Genomic DNA, 12,718 nt, shown 5'->3' on the forward strand with positions numbered 1-12,718 from the left:
GTATTAAAGTTGACTAAAAAAGAAGAATATATCAAACTCAAAGTGACGAGAAAAGAATAACAAATAATGTATACACCTAAAGTTACCAAACTTTTTCTTATTTTGTTATGTATGTTAACATATGAAAACCAAACTCGTTCATCGACTCATCAGGGGTAGATTGTACTAAAATTGACTGAAAAAATAGCCAAAATGAAAATTTTACAATGCAAATCTCAGGGTGAAGAGGAAGCTAATAAGTCATGAGTTGCAACGGCAGTTGCGTATACCTAACATTTTTCTAAAATTAAATTATTTATGTGCAAGTTTAAAGGATTTAGCCACATCTATCATCAATTGTGGCGAGATTAATAGTTAGTTGTTTTTTTTATAAAATATCTAATCATTTATGTGCATTTTTTTATATAAATTTATACTTTTTAAAAAAATAATTTTATAGATGGTATCAAAATTTCTATATTCAAAAATAATATAACGTTCGATTATTGTCATCTAAAAAAATAGCGTAAGAAAGACTAATTACTATACCTCTTTTATATAATTTTTCTAAATTACCATGCATCGTTTTAAATGATAATTGAAAAAAAAATTGTATTAATAAAAATAATTTAGAGATATCATATATGTAATAAATTAAAGGAATGATATATTATACAAATGTAAACATGTAAATGAAGATGGAGAGAAGCATGTGTTACATACGTTTTACGTGGGATAGATTCATGATGATTGATGTACGTATATGTTGACATGGATTGTATATGGTGGAACTCAAGTGCAGTCGTAAAGTTGATATCTCAGAGTTGTTAGATAATTTGATTGATTTAATTAAAATTTTATCTAACAACTTTCATATATCAATTTCACATAAAAACGATTTCACCTTAGTTTTTACCACTGTATATATTAGGACTCTTATTTTGTTTTATATGAGGATGAGAAATTAGAAAAGACGAGATTTATGATGGAAATGGATGTAGAGAAACCATGTGTAGGGCATGCGGCATGTGATATGAGCCATGCATGCATGCACTCACTAATTGTTAACCTAGCTAAGGGGTGTTTCATATGCATTAATAACACATAGGCGTCCTCTCTTCTTTTCTGGAAGCTACTTAACGCCTATTCTTTTCTGAGACTCAATTTCCCTCTCACTCCCTTTTTGGCCGTCATGAATTTGCACAATCATCGATCATCAAGGATTTTCGCCACTTCTAATTTTATCATCATCTTTAGTCTTATTATGTATGGTACAAGAGGTAGTTGCTTTCGTCAATCTCACTTCCACTTAATTATTTGTGCTTATGAAAATTGAACCGAACCCATCCGAACCGATTCGTTTGATTGGTTTAAAGCCTAAACTAATTTGGTTCTTATACAAAACTGTCTTCTTTTAAAATCAGCGACCAACTAGAAAATTATATATTGGACACAAAAATTAACTTTACGTAAAATTAATAGTTAAATAATTAAATTATCATTTAATACGAAATTAATTGTACATAAATTTTTACACTATCAAAATTAGTTATATTTGTGGATGTTAGGGATGAGTATGAAGTAGGTATTGAGTGAAGGGACTACTACTCATCATTGTCTCATATCCAAACAATTATCATCAGATATTATCTATATCTATTCCAAAATCCAATCAATCGTTGAAAATTCTATCGCATTTAGGGCGGACAGTCGGGTCAGTTCAAATTGTCGTTCCTCTTCTCTAGTCCATCTTTCTGTTTTACTTTATTTTTTTTTTTATCTATACGAACATCTCTACTCCATCTCTTGTCCCTTTTATTGGTATTGAATTGAATTAATTTTTAGTTAATAAATGAATTGTTAATTTATTTAAGGATAAAGTATTGATTTAGTCTTTAACTCTTAATTTTATCTCTAATATTTGAATATCTTATTTTTAATTTTGTCCTAAATATTTTATTTTTTTTAATTATTCTAGTCCTTTGATCAAAATTAAAAATTTTTCTTTCAAAAATATTTTTTTTAGATAATGGCAACAATTATAATTGTATAAAGAGTTGAAAATTTAAGGTTTTTTTAACGAAAATATTTAATAACAAAATAAATTAGTAAAAATAATTAAAATTTATCTTATTTAATATTTATAATTATTTTTTAAATTAATAAATATTAAATAAAATAAAATTTTAAATTTTTTTATCTCTCTAACATTACCGTTCCTTTAAAAAATTTTGGGATTTAGACAAAAGTGACTGTTTGACAAATTTTTTTCTCCTCAAATTAGTTTTGATATTCTAAACACAAATTCAAATATATATTAGTAATATTTTTTTATCTTTTAAAACTTCAAAATTATGAATAAAGCAATAAATTAATTAAACTAAAAAAATAATAATACTCAAACATTATAGCTAACTAGCTATGCTAGCTGGATAGATGTTAGTTTAGTACTGTAAGAAAAGACAACTAAAAAATAAGTAATAGCAAATAATCCGAAATAAAATAGGTGAGAGACTTTGTCGCTTTTGAATGCAACTTGCAAGCATAATAAGAGAAATGAAAGCATCATCAAGCACCAAATTCAGTGCTCCATCTTTTTGTCCTTTTAAGGATAGAAAATAAAAGAATCATCATCACTACGCCAAATGAGATCAAAAAATTTCAACATTTTCCTAAAGCAACCATGTCCATCTAAAGAAGAAAAATATTAAAGTGACTATAGCTACATTAGATATGGTAAACTGTATTATAGCATCTTACAAGAATCATCAACCACACTATATTATGACCCTTATATAAGACATTATTAATTAGTCAATAATGAAGCACTACGAAGTAATAATATTTTTAGAGATCTGCTACACATACAAGTCTTTTTGGTTTACAAGTTTTACAAGTCCAATAAAACACACGCATTACACTTAATTAACGCATTACACACTTCCACATTCAAGAATAAATGAAACGCACGTTATTCAACAACTTTCTATTTTCAAAGCGCGCTACTCACCATGCATTATGAACGACTCTTCTTCTTCTTTCTCCATGAAAACAATTTTCTTGCCAAATTTGAAGATAATGGAACTTCAGAAATACATCCAAACGATTACAGAAATACACTCCAACGATTACAGAAATACACCCAAAGGATTACAGATTACAGAAATACACCCAAAGGATTACAGATTACAGAAATACACCCAAACGGTTATAGAAATACACCCAAAGGATTACAGAAATACACCCAAAGGATTACAAAAATACACCCAAAGGATTTAAGAAATACACCCAAAATTCGTTGAAGTACACCTTATGCATATTTTAGAACTCTTTCTCTTTCTCCTCCTCATATTCTGCTACTTCTTCTTCTTCAAAAACGATTTCAGAGGTTGATGTCAAAAAAATAGAAATCGAGAATAACGAAGAAAGAAAATAGAGAGAAAAGCACGTAAATGAAGAAGAAGAACAGAAAGAGAAAGAAGAACGTGCAGCAAGAAGAAGAAGGAGGAGAAAGAGAAGGCAAGAAACGAAAGAAAAGAAGAAGTAGAGGAAAAGGAAGAAAAACGTACAAAAAGAAGAAGAACGAGAAAGAGAAAGTAAGAAACGAAAGAAAAGAAGAAGAACGTGCAGCAAGAAGAAGAAGAAGGAGAAAGAGAAGGCAAGAAACGAAAGAAAAGAAGAAAAAGAAGAGAAAGAGGAAGAAGAAGAAGAACGTAGACCTTATATTGCGTTTTTGGAGTTTATTCGTTAATTAACTTGTAAAGTATACAAGTCCTAATGACTTATATGCAGAACTTTTCTCATATTTTTATTGTGTAATAAAAACAAGAAAAATAATTGAGAGTACTAAATAGTAAGCCTAATTATTCTCCCAACTCTATACAATTAACACTTATCAAGATTTTATTCAATTCATTAATATGTGTTTCTCTCTCCTTATCATTAATTTCATGCATTCAACAAAAAAAAAAACGATGTTGTGTGAATTTATCAACTATATGTAGTAGATCAAACATAAATTGAGTTTATCCCTCTAATGATATTATTAATGAACATGACAAGATTCTCAAATCAAACATATTAATTTCTGTGAGAATCTGTCAAGATATTTAATTTTTTGTGTGCATTATATATTTTGTCCATAATATTTGTAAAAAATATCAAGAATATTTTTATTTTATTATTTTATTCCAAAATCTGACAAATTATTAACAGTTTAATTTTTTCTAACACACTTTTTTTCATTCCTTCATCTTTATTTGTCCTGTGTCTACTCTTTCAAATAACACTATCACTATTAAAATAGAAAAAAATCGAGATTTTATGATAAATTAAATATATAAAATATGAAATAATAACAAGATTTAAATTGTAATACCATTTAATTTATTAAATTTTTTAAAACTTAATTAATTTATTTAAAATTTTAAGAATTAAATTAAAATTTTAATTATCAATATATAATGTTAAAATGGTCAAAATGAATATCCGTGAGTGGTTCAATAATTACTAAATACATAATATTATTAGAACCGGGAAATAAAAAATCTGTTATTACGTTGTCGTTTGGTGCCTAAGGACAGGCGCATGGAGTGTCCAATGCAAATGTATGTGGAGAAGGCAAAGGCCCATAGGGTTCACCTTCAAGTTAATTAACATCAAGTTAGGGTCAGTATAAACCAATTTGGATTCGTCGAGTGATTAATTTATTTGTACGTTTAAGTAAATGTTGGGGGTTCGAATTTTGGTTTGTGCATACAGTAACTCATTAATCAGCGGCTGATCCTTAAATGAAGTTTAGATTCGTGATAGATTAATCTTTAGTTTGTCGGATTGAAAAATACCGTGAAAAAAAAATATTAGGATCAAGTACAAGTGGTTGATTGTGTGTCCCACAGCCATCTTTGACACAATGCAAGTGGCCACAGGTTCAATTTGATCTTATACCTACATTATTTGTACTTTAGCACCCATGTTATTGATTACCTTAATCCATGTGTAAACTAAGGTAGATTTTGTATTGTAACAAGATTACAATTAAAAATGTTTGGTAATAAAAAAATTGAGTAAAAAACAATATGATTTTTTTTATTAACTTCTTTAATTACAATACATATATTTATTATTTTTTTTCTCACTCTCTTCATTTTTTCTCACTTTAACAAATAATAATAATTGAATAAGATATACATTAATTACATTAATAGTAATAATAAAAAGTACATTAATAATATTCAAATTGTTTTATCAACTATTATAAAAAAAATGGTGAACTCTATCATGCCCTCTCTAAAATAAAGGGTAAATTACTCTTTGTGACATATACAATGATTATTGATAAATTATCTTTTAATCGAAATTCCAAAGTTCGAATGAGATCGTCAAATCTAATTACTATCTCTAATACGATCGCTAGAAAATTCTAAAAACGAGAGAGCTAAAAAACTGATAAAAATTTCTGATATATTAGTTAAAAATGATGGTAATTGGTGCGTGAAAGGAGACACCAAGGTATTTTATTTTTTTATCTTTAATTGCTCTTAAATTATTTTTCAATTATTATTCAGATAATAAAAATTCTAAGATGGTAATTATTGACTCATTGTTTTTATGACTAACTAATATTTTGGTTTGTTTTTGTTATATAGTTATACAAGGCTATGAGGGTTGGTTATCTAAAGAGAAGTATCATTGTTGATCCGACTGAATTTTAAGAAAAATATTAGGAAGAAAATCTTAGAAATGAGAGAGCTGAAAAATTAATAGATGCGTTCATTGAAATGAGAGATTGAAAGCATATGAACAAGTTTAAAATCCTAACCTAATTGATTGGAAATGGTGATTGGGTTTGAGAGGAATTATGGTTTTAAAATTGAAGAGGTGTATTTGGTGCGGATTATAAAAATAACACTACTATCAAATTTCAAGAGAAGCATCGCGTCAATTGAAAAGAAAAGAGAAGATAACGTGAATCTTAAAACTCTGGTAGAAGAATAATTTATGAATAATCACTGTATATGTATGTCACAAGGAGTAATTTACCCTTTATTTTAGAAAGGATAGAGTAGAATTTACCAAAAAAAATATTATGGGGTAAGTATGATTTTGGTCCCTAACGTTGAGGGCCAGAATCGAAACCGTCCCTCATCTAATTTTTGATTTAGAATCGTCCTTGATGTTGCATTTCGAATTAAATTCGTCCTTTCCATATTTTTCGGACAAAAATGCCCTTTTCATCATGAGTGGTAGTTATCGCAGAAGACAAGCATAATTAAAAAATGTTAAATATAAAAAACTGAAAAGCATTATAAATATATATATATGTAAAGGGAAAAAAAAGGAGTTAATTGGTTTGAATCTCCCACTGCTGCAAATTCCACCGTCGCCGACCTCGTGGAAGGAGAACACCATGGATGCCGATAGCTCAACCTCGTCTCGAAGCAAATCTTCCTCGCATGGTAGGTTCCTGATTTGTTCCCGTGGTGAGAGGCCGGTGCTCCGAACCTCAGGGACGAAAGAGAACCCTGGTCGCAGATTCTGGGGCTGTGCTTACTATGAGGTTTGTTTTTGTTTTATTTTGTTTTCTTTTGAGTTGAGCTTTTTGGGTTGAGGATTGGAGAGTGAAGGCTGTGATACTGTGCAGGTGCATGAAGGCTGCAATTTCTTTCGTTGGGCAGAGCCAGAGAGAGAGGTGGAAAACCCAAAAATTGCAAGAATGAGGAGGAAGGTTGCCTCACTGAAATCAAGAACGAGAGCGGCAAAGTGGAAGTTAATGGTCGTTACTGTGTTAGGAATTTTTGGGTGGGTTGGGTTCCTGTATTTGCTGCTGCAGAATTTATCTATGTCTAGGAACAACTGTGTAATTCCATTGAACCTTGTGTGAGAAGGGTGTACGAGTATGATGTTGTTGTTGCTGTTGATAAATTGTGTAAGGATTTAATTTAGTTATTAGGCTGGAACTTCCCTGAATGTGTGCTATTTTAATGGTTTTTAACATGTATGAATGAGAATTATGTAAGTTTGGTTGGTTCTTGAAATCTGAGTATCATTTTTGGTTAGCAAATGCTTGGTTTCCATTACTGAATAATTCCATAACAGTATCATAAAGTTGAAACAAATAGAAGCTTAACTCAAGCTTTGGTAAATGACATACTAACATACATAATAAAGTGTTTCACTGCCAAAATTAATCCCAAAATATCACTGCCAAAGTTAATCCCAAAACATACAACACTTCAGATGCACAAAGGCAAAATATCACCAAAAAAAAAGTAGCTAATAACAGAGACTGGGAGTATCAGAAAGTTAACACAAGCATAACTCAAAATAGACAAAATGCATCATATACAATCAACCCAATAGGATGCTAATTTCTCCAATTCCCTAAAGCAGGCCCCATTTTCTTGGAGGCAACTTTGCCATTAACTTCAGTTTCTTTGGAGAAATGTGAAGTGCTCCAGAAAGCCTGGCAGAGAAGTGACCAACAGGTTGGCTTGAAGATGTGCCAAGGGGAGACTGAGCTGAAGGAAGAGTTCTGGTGGTTGGCTGTGATGAGGATGAAGGTGGTGCAGAACTTGTTGGGCTGGCAACCTTGTTGGGCTGTGGATCATGTTGGGTTGAGCCCAACACCTTGGGCCTGCCTCTGGGCCTTTTTGGCTGTGCTGCATTGTTGGAGTGGGCTGAAGATGGTGGCTGGGTGGCTGAACCAGCTTTCCTCTTGACAGATAGCTTAGGAATGGGCTGGGAAGAAGCATACTTCTTTCCTCCCTTGGCAGTTGGAGGCTTTGATTTGGTACTTCCCTTCTGCTGCCAACGTTTGTTCTTTGACTGCTGGGCCACATAAAAATGTAAATATTTACCATTCCATTATTATACATAAGACAGAGCAAACAGAGCAAAAAATAGAAGGAAGACACATATATGTTCATACCAAGTCCTCAATAGGTTTAGGGCATCTGCTTTTGTTGTGTCCAATATATCCGCATATAGAGCACCTTTGTTTCTCTCCTTTCCTTGATAAATGAGTGCGGCTGCTCTGTTCTTCATCTCCAGCAGCTGCTCTCCTCTTTTTCACTGGCCTGTGACTAGGCCTTCGATAGGGGGGAGGCATAACATCAGGGTGTGATGTTCTCTCCCAAAGATCTGGTCCATTTAAGGGTTGTATGATTGGCTCATAGCACCTCAGGTAGGCTTCTATCTTATAACAGTCATCCACAAAATGTTCTAATTCAAGCCCCTTGAACTTGATGCAGCTAATGGCATGGACACAAGGTAGGCCACTCATCTGCCACATTCTACATGAACATTCATGGCTGCCTAAGTCAACAGCAAACTTTTCTAAACCGTTTACAACCTCATATCTCTGAGCTGCAGACCAGTATGGCCGCCACTCCCCAGCTGACTTAGATCTCTTCTCCAACCTGAATCTAATCCTAGGTAAGATTGTCCCTGAATAATTCTCTGCAAGTTCCCTATTTTCTGCCCATCTAGTCATCAGTTTAACCCTTATCTCCTCTAACATCGTAACTATAGGCTTCTCTCTAGCATCAACTATGGCAGAGTTAAAGCTCTCAGACATGTTATTAACCATTGTATCTACTTTAGAATTATAGGTGAATCTAGATCTAGACCAATACCTGGGAGGGATAGCATTTAGGTACCTAAAAGCTTCCTGATTCACAGTTTTCAGCTCAACCATGTGCCTCTCCCAAGCCTTCCAGTGAGTCGCCTTAGCACACTTCCACATCAATTTCTTCAATTGTAACCCTGGAAACCTTTTCCTGAAGTTGCTGTACAAGTGCCTCACACAGAACCGATTATCAATTCCTGGTATAACATCATCATATGCTGGCAACAAACCCTGCATTCATGAAATCAACCAGCATATATGTAAAGAGTATTGAGTTGTTATAATTCATGTTGTAACTAAACTGTATTATGCTTACTTTTTGTTGGTCAGACATGAAGGTAGATCTTCCCATCTTTTCAACTCCAACATCAGATGCAAGATGCCTTAGAAACCAAGTCCATGAGTCCTTCGTTTCGGCTTCTACAACCGCAAATACAATGGGCAGCATTTGATCATTCGGATCCCAACCAATTGCAGTGAGCAATTGTCCACCCTGTGGTGTCTTCAAAAAGCATCCATCAAGCCCAATGAATGACCTGCAATGCTGGAAGCTCTGCTTGCATGCTTCCAAGCAGACATAGATTCTCTGAAAGATGCAGTAATTCGTCAACGATGCTGCTGGTGCTTCATTATCAAGATCTGGGGACCTCAGAACTTGTATGCGAACAGAGGAGCCTGGATTTGCCCTCATGAGCTCGTGACCATAGTCATAAATTCTTTTATATTGCTCTCGAAAGGTTCCTTGAATTTCATCCAGTGCAATCTGTTTGGTCTTACTTGCCAGTGACTTAGTGACAGTCAAGTTCCACTTTTTGTGTGCCTTTGAAACCAACTCCCTTATCTTCACCTTCGGATTTGCCTCAACCTTCTTCTTGAACGCCTTCCCGAGCCACTTCGAGTGCAGAATCCCCACCCTGTGTGCTTGTGTACATGTGTGATTCAAGTTCATGCTGCGGAGCTGCCAAGTATCCTCATTTCTGATTTTAGCAGCATACAACCAAAAAGGACAATCACCCGAACAAGCAACCCTAACCCTCTTCAGATCACACTTTATAAACTTGATTGACCTTGCGGTATGCACAGCATAAGCAGTCACAGTGTCTTTGAACTCCTCCCGAGATGCGTACATTGTACCAACTTCCCATTTGTATTGACTCATATCTTTCTGTGCCTTGTGAACTGGAAACCTCACACCTTCATGCTCTGAATCAGACCCCTCAGCCCCAAGCTCGTGGTCCAATTCTAAGTCATCACTGTTTCCTCCCTCCTCATTTTCAAAGTCCTCATTACCTACAGCATTCTTTTTCACATCCCTGCGTTTTTTATTCATGACATTCACATCTTCAAACCCACTTACATCAGGATCAAGCTCTTCATCACTGTCAGTAAAGTGCAGATCATCTTCACTGTCGTCTTCCTCGCCAGATGGTTTATACTCTGAATCAAGACTGTCACTATCACTAGATTTACCATGCTCAACTTCATTGTCATCCTCTAACCCAGAATCAGCACCACCTGGTCCAGATTGGTTTTGCCCCTCATCTAATCCACCATACACAACCAGCTCCTGCCCCTCACTACTAATGTCACCCATTCCATCTTTCTCTCCAACATCAAGGTAGCCAGCAGCAGGAAACACCTCTTCCTCCTCAACCTTGTGGACAACATACAACTCTACATAGTCTCTCAACTCTCCTATTTTACACATCTCAATGGAATCCGCATCAGTTTTAAACAATTTCAAATTTTTCTCCAAATCTTCATGTGTCGGATCCTTGAACCACAACGATGGGATATACTCCTCCACGTAACCAAATTGCTTTAGCTCCGCATACGCTTCAAATACAGACCACCGATCACCATCAATCTCTTCAATCACTGTTCTTTCTCCACCCACATACTCTAATGGACCGTTCTTATAAGTAAACCATCCTCCATGGTAGACCTTCACTTTAAAATAACCCATTCTCTTCTACAACACCCTGAATAAATTACTATCAGAATACAACAACACAAAAAAGTTAAGTAAAAACATGAAATGCACAGACCTCCCTATTTCACATTGATGCTAATGCCTAGTCTCCACACACAAGGCCTCTTTTCAACAATAAACAGACCACCAAAACCTAAACCATCTAACCCGAAACTAACCACTGCAAGGAGAGCTACCATAGACAAAACGAGGAGGAAAATCATACCTTCAGAAACGCTATCAGTACTGCTTCAGCCACTCTTGACGTCCCTTCCTTCCAGTTGCTCGATATCGCCTCCTCTCTCCACTTTCAGTCCATGAACAGCTTTGGTCGTTTCTGTTTCTGGGTTAGGGCACAATGCAATGGGTTTGGTTAACCAAGCGTTGTGAATAAAGGGTGTTCTAATTAATGTTAAGGGGGGTTTTCATCCAATTTAACACATGAAGTGTTTCGCGCGAAACACTAACATTGAAAAGGGTAGATTTGTCATTAAGAAAAAATTTTAATTGGAAAGGACGAATTTAATTCGAAATGCAACATCAAGGACGATTCTAAATAAAAAATTAGATGATGGACGGTTTCGATTCTGGCCCTCAACGTTAGGGACCAAAATCATACTTACCCCAAATATTATCTACTATTAACAATTCTATTAAATCTGACAGATTTTTTCTTTTACCATGTATGTGCTAATTTCTTATCTATTATGCACATAATTTTTTAAATCTATTTTCTTTAATTTTTTTATTTTCTTGTTCTAAAGTGAAATGAGTTAAAATATATTTAATATAATATCTATAGTTTCATATATAATATCTATAATTTCACACAAATAATATTCATAATTTCATATTCATAACATTCATATACTTTTATACATATAATGTCCATAATTAATAAATTTTTACGATTAATATTATTCAATTTTAAGATATATATTTTTTGAATTATCTCACATATGCTTTAATAGATCATAATTTTAATTTATTTTAATATTTTTTAGATAATATTCATATGTATATTTATTTATCGATTTTAATCTGATCAAATAAAAATTATATTTAATAAATTATATCATAATTTTCTTCCAATTTTATTTTTATTTTTATTTTATAATATACAAGTTATATATAAAAATATGAGTGATATAGTAAAAATTATTAAAATTTTTTAATTTAGCATCCATAATTTTATATGTATAACATTCATAATCTACAAATTGAAATTAATTTATTATTATTATTATTTTGCAACTTATAAACCAACAAATTTTTACATTTACGATATTTAATAAATTGAGATGAACAAATTTGAGATTTTGAATTTTTTTTATAAAATGTGTTGTGGTAATTTGAAAATATATTTTAGGATAAATGATATAAGAATTTAAGATTTTTATTTGAAATAAAAGTTGTATAATTATGGATGTAATAAGCTAATAATGAGGGAGAGGTTTTTGAGATTTTATTCTTATAAAATTTGAATTAATTTTGGCACAATTAAATAAAAGGAGATATTTATTAAAAAAATTAATTATGTCAATTAATTAAGGAGAGTAATTTACATTCTCTTATAAGTAAGAATATTATTAAGTATATATTTTATTTATTATTTGTGATTTTTGGCTACATAACATTACTCAATTATAGTACGTAGAGAATTGGGATTTGTAGTTGTTACAGATCCAACTTAGAGCCCAAACGGCCAGATCTTAACCCAATAAGATATATCCGTCCCAAAACCCACATACCTCGATGAAGTTCTAACAACTATTTGAATGTATGTCCGAAATAGTCTCAAATTTTGTCTGGCTAGGACTGGAAGTTGGTGGCGCTGTCGTTGGTTTCGGCTCTGATCACTCGGCTGAGTCAAAGAGAAAGAGCAACTGTTGGAAAAGCATCATGCTCATCTCACGCGCAAAGAGAAGAGATCGTGGGTGTGTTTTGGATTTGATTGGACAGGAGAATTTTTGTTTGGATCTATGTCAGGTTGTTGATCCGGATTTCTGATTAAAAAATTTCGTAAATGCGAGTAAAACCACACTCTCTATATAAAGAAAAAACACTCATTTTTCTAGAAATGACATTCTTATCCCTGGCCTATATTGATATATCTCTAAAATATTTGCTGACTTAAT

The 12,718-nt window shown here is 32.9% G+C and overlaps 1 protein-coding gene across 1 annotated transcript; it reads left to right on the plus strand.

The window, feature by feature from the left end:
* Positions 1–6,388: 6,388 nt before the first annotated feature.
* LOC130979410 (uncharacterized) lies at positions 6,389–6,862 on the plus strand. Its single transcript, XM_057902850.1, has 2 exons — positions 6,389–6,538; positions 6,623–6,862. The coding sequence occupies exons 1-2, from the start codon at positions 6,389–6,391 to the stop codon at positions 6,860–6,862; spliced, it is 390 nt and encodes a 129-aa protein (XP_057758833.1).
* The last annotated feature ends 5,856 nt before the right edge of the window (positions 6,863–12,718 follow it).

This window comes from Arachis stenosperma, chromosome 5 (assembly GCF_014773155.1).
Source record: "Arachis stenosperma cultivar V10309 chromosome 5, arast.V10309.gnm1.PFL2, whole genome shotgun sequence".
Classification (NCBI taxonomy): domain Eukaryota; kingdom Viridiplantae; phylum Streptophyta; class Magnoliopsida; order Fabales; family Fabaceae; genus Arachis; species Arachis stenosperma.

What these genes read in the sequence shown, in the direction of transcription:
- LOC130979410 (XM_057902850.1), top strand. Translation starts at nt 6,389, where the DNA reads ATGGATGCCGATAGCTCAACCTCGTCTCGAAGCAAATCTTCCTCGCAT. An exon ending in GGGGCTGTGCTTACTATGAG is followed by an intron (nt 6,539 to 6,622) that starts GTTTGTTTTTGT and finishes GATACTGTGCAG; the next exon opens with GTGCATGAAGGCTGCAATTT.